Source organism: Cariama cristata, unplaced genomic scaffold (genome assembly GCF_000690535.1).
Source record: "Cariama cristata isolate BGI_N322 unplaced genomic scaffold, ASM69053v1 scaffold38056, whole genome shotgun sequence".
Taxonomy (NCBI): Eukaryota; Metazoa; Chordata; class Aves; order Cariamiformes; family Cariamidae; genus Cariama; species Cariama cristata.
Genome location: NW_009621024.1, coordinates 1 through 535, shown reverse-complemented (window position 1 = coordinate 535; position 535 = coordinate 1). Strand labels below are relative to the sequence as shown.

Here is a 535-nt window from a genome sequence, read left to right as displayed (position 1 = left end):
GTCGACCCACGGGCACCCACCCGCTGCCTGCTGCACTGCAACCGCAGCCAGTGCCCGGCCGAGTGTGACCCCCACACCAAGTCCTGCGAATGCCCCGAGGGCTTCTTGCTGGACGGCGATGAAGATGATGAGCGGGTCTGCGTGGACATCAATGAGTGCGACATGGACTTCTGCCAACACAACTGTACCAACCACCCTGGGGGCTACGAGTGTCATTGCCAGGCCGGCTACCAGCTCTTCCAAAAGAATGACTGCATCAAAATCCTGGAGGAGGATGGGAAGGGAGAATACTCAGGGGATTTTGACCCCGGACCCCAGATGCCCATCCCCAGCCAGACCCCACCGAAGGCCGAGCACCTCCACCCCGCTGCGCTGGTGGGCATCGCCGTGGGCGTCCTCTCCGCATCCCTGACCTCGCTGGCCCTGGGCTACCACCTGGCAAAGAAGCACTGCCGGTCCCCCACCACCATGGATTACAAGTACAGCGGTCCTCACGAAAAGGAGATGGGACTTCAGCCGGTCACCTCGGGGTCTG

General features: G+C 62.4%; 1 protein-coding gene across 1 annotated transcript in view; it reads left to right on the top strand.

The window, feature by feature from the left end:
• THBD (thrombomodulin) overlaps positions 1-479 on the top strand; it is a gene marked incomplete at both ends in the record, with an annotated part of 1,498 nt that extends 1,019 nt beyond the window's left edge. Inside the window, one exon of the mRNA XM_009701810.1 lies at positions 2-479. Coding sequence (XP_009700112.1) covers positions 2-479 — 478 coding nt within the window. The remainder of the gene's footprint in view (position 1) is intronic.
• Between the last annotated feature and the right edge of the window lie 56 nt (positions 480-535).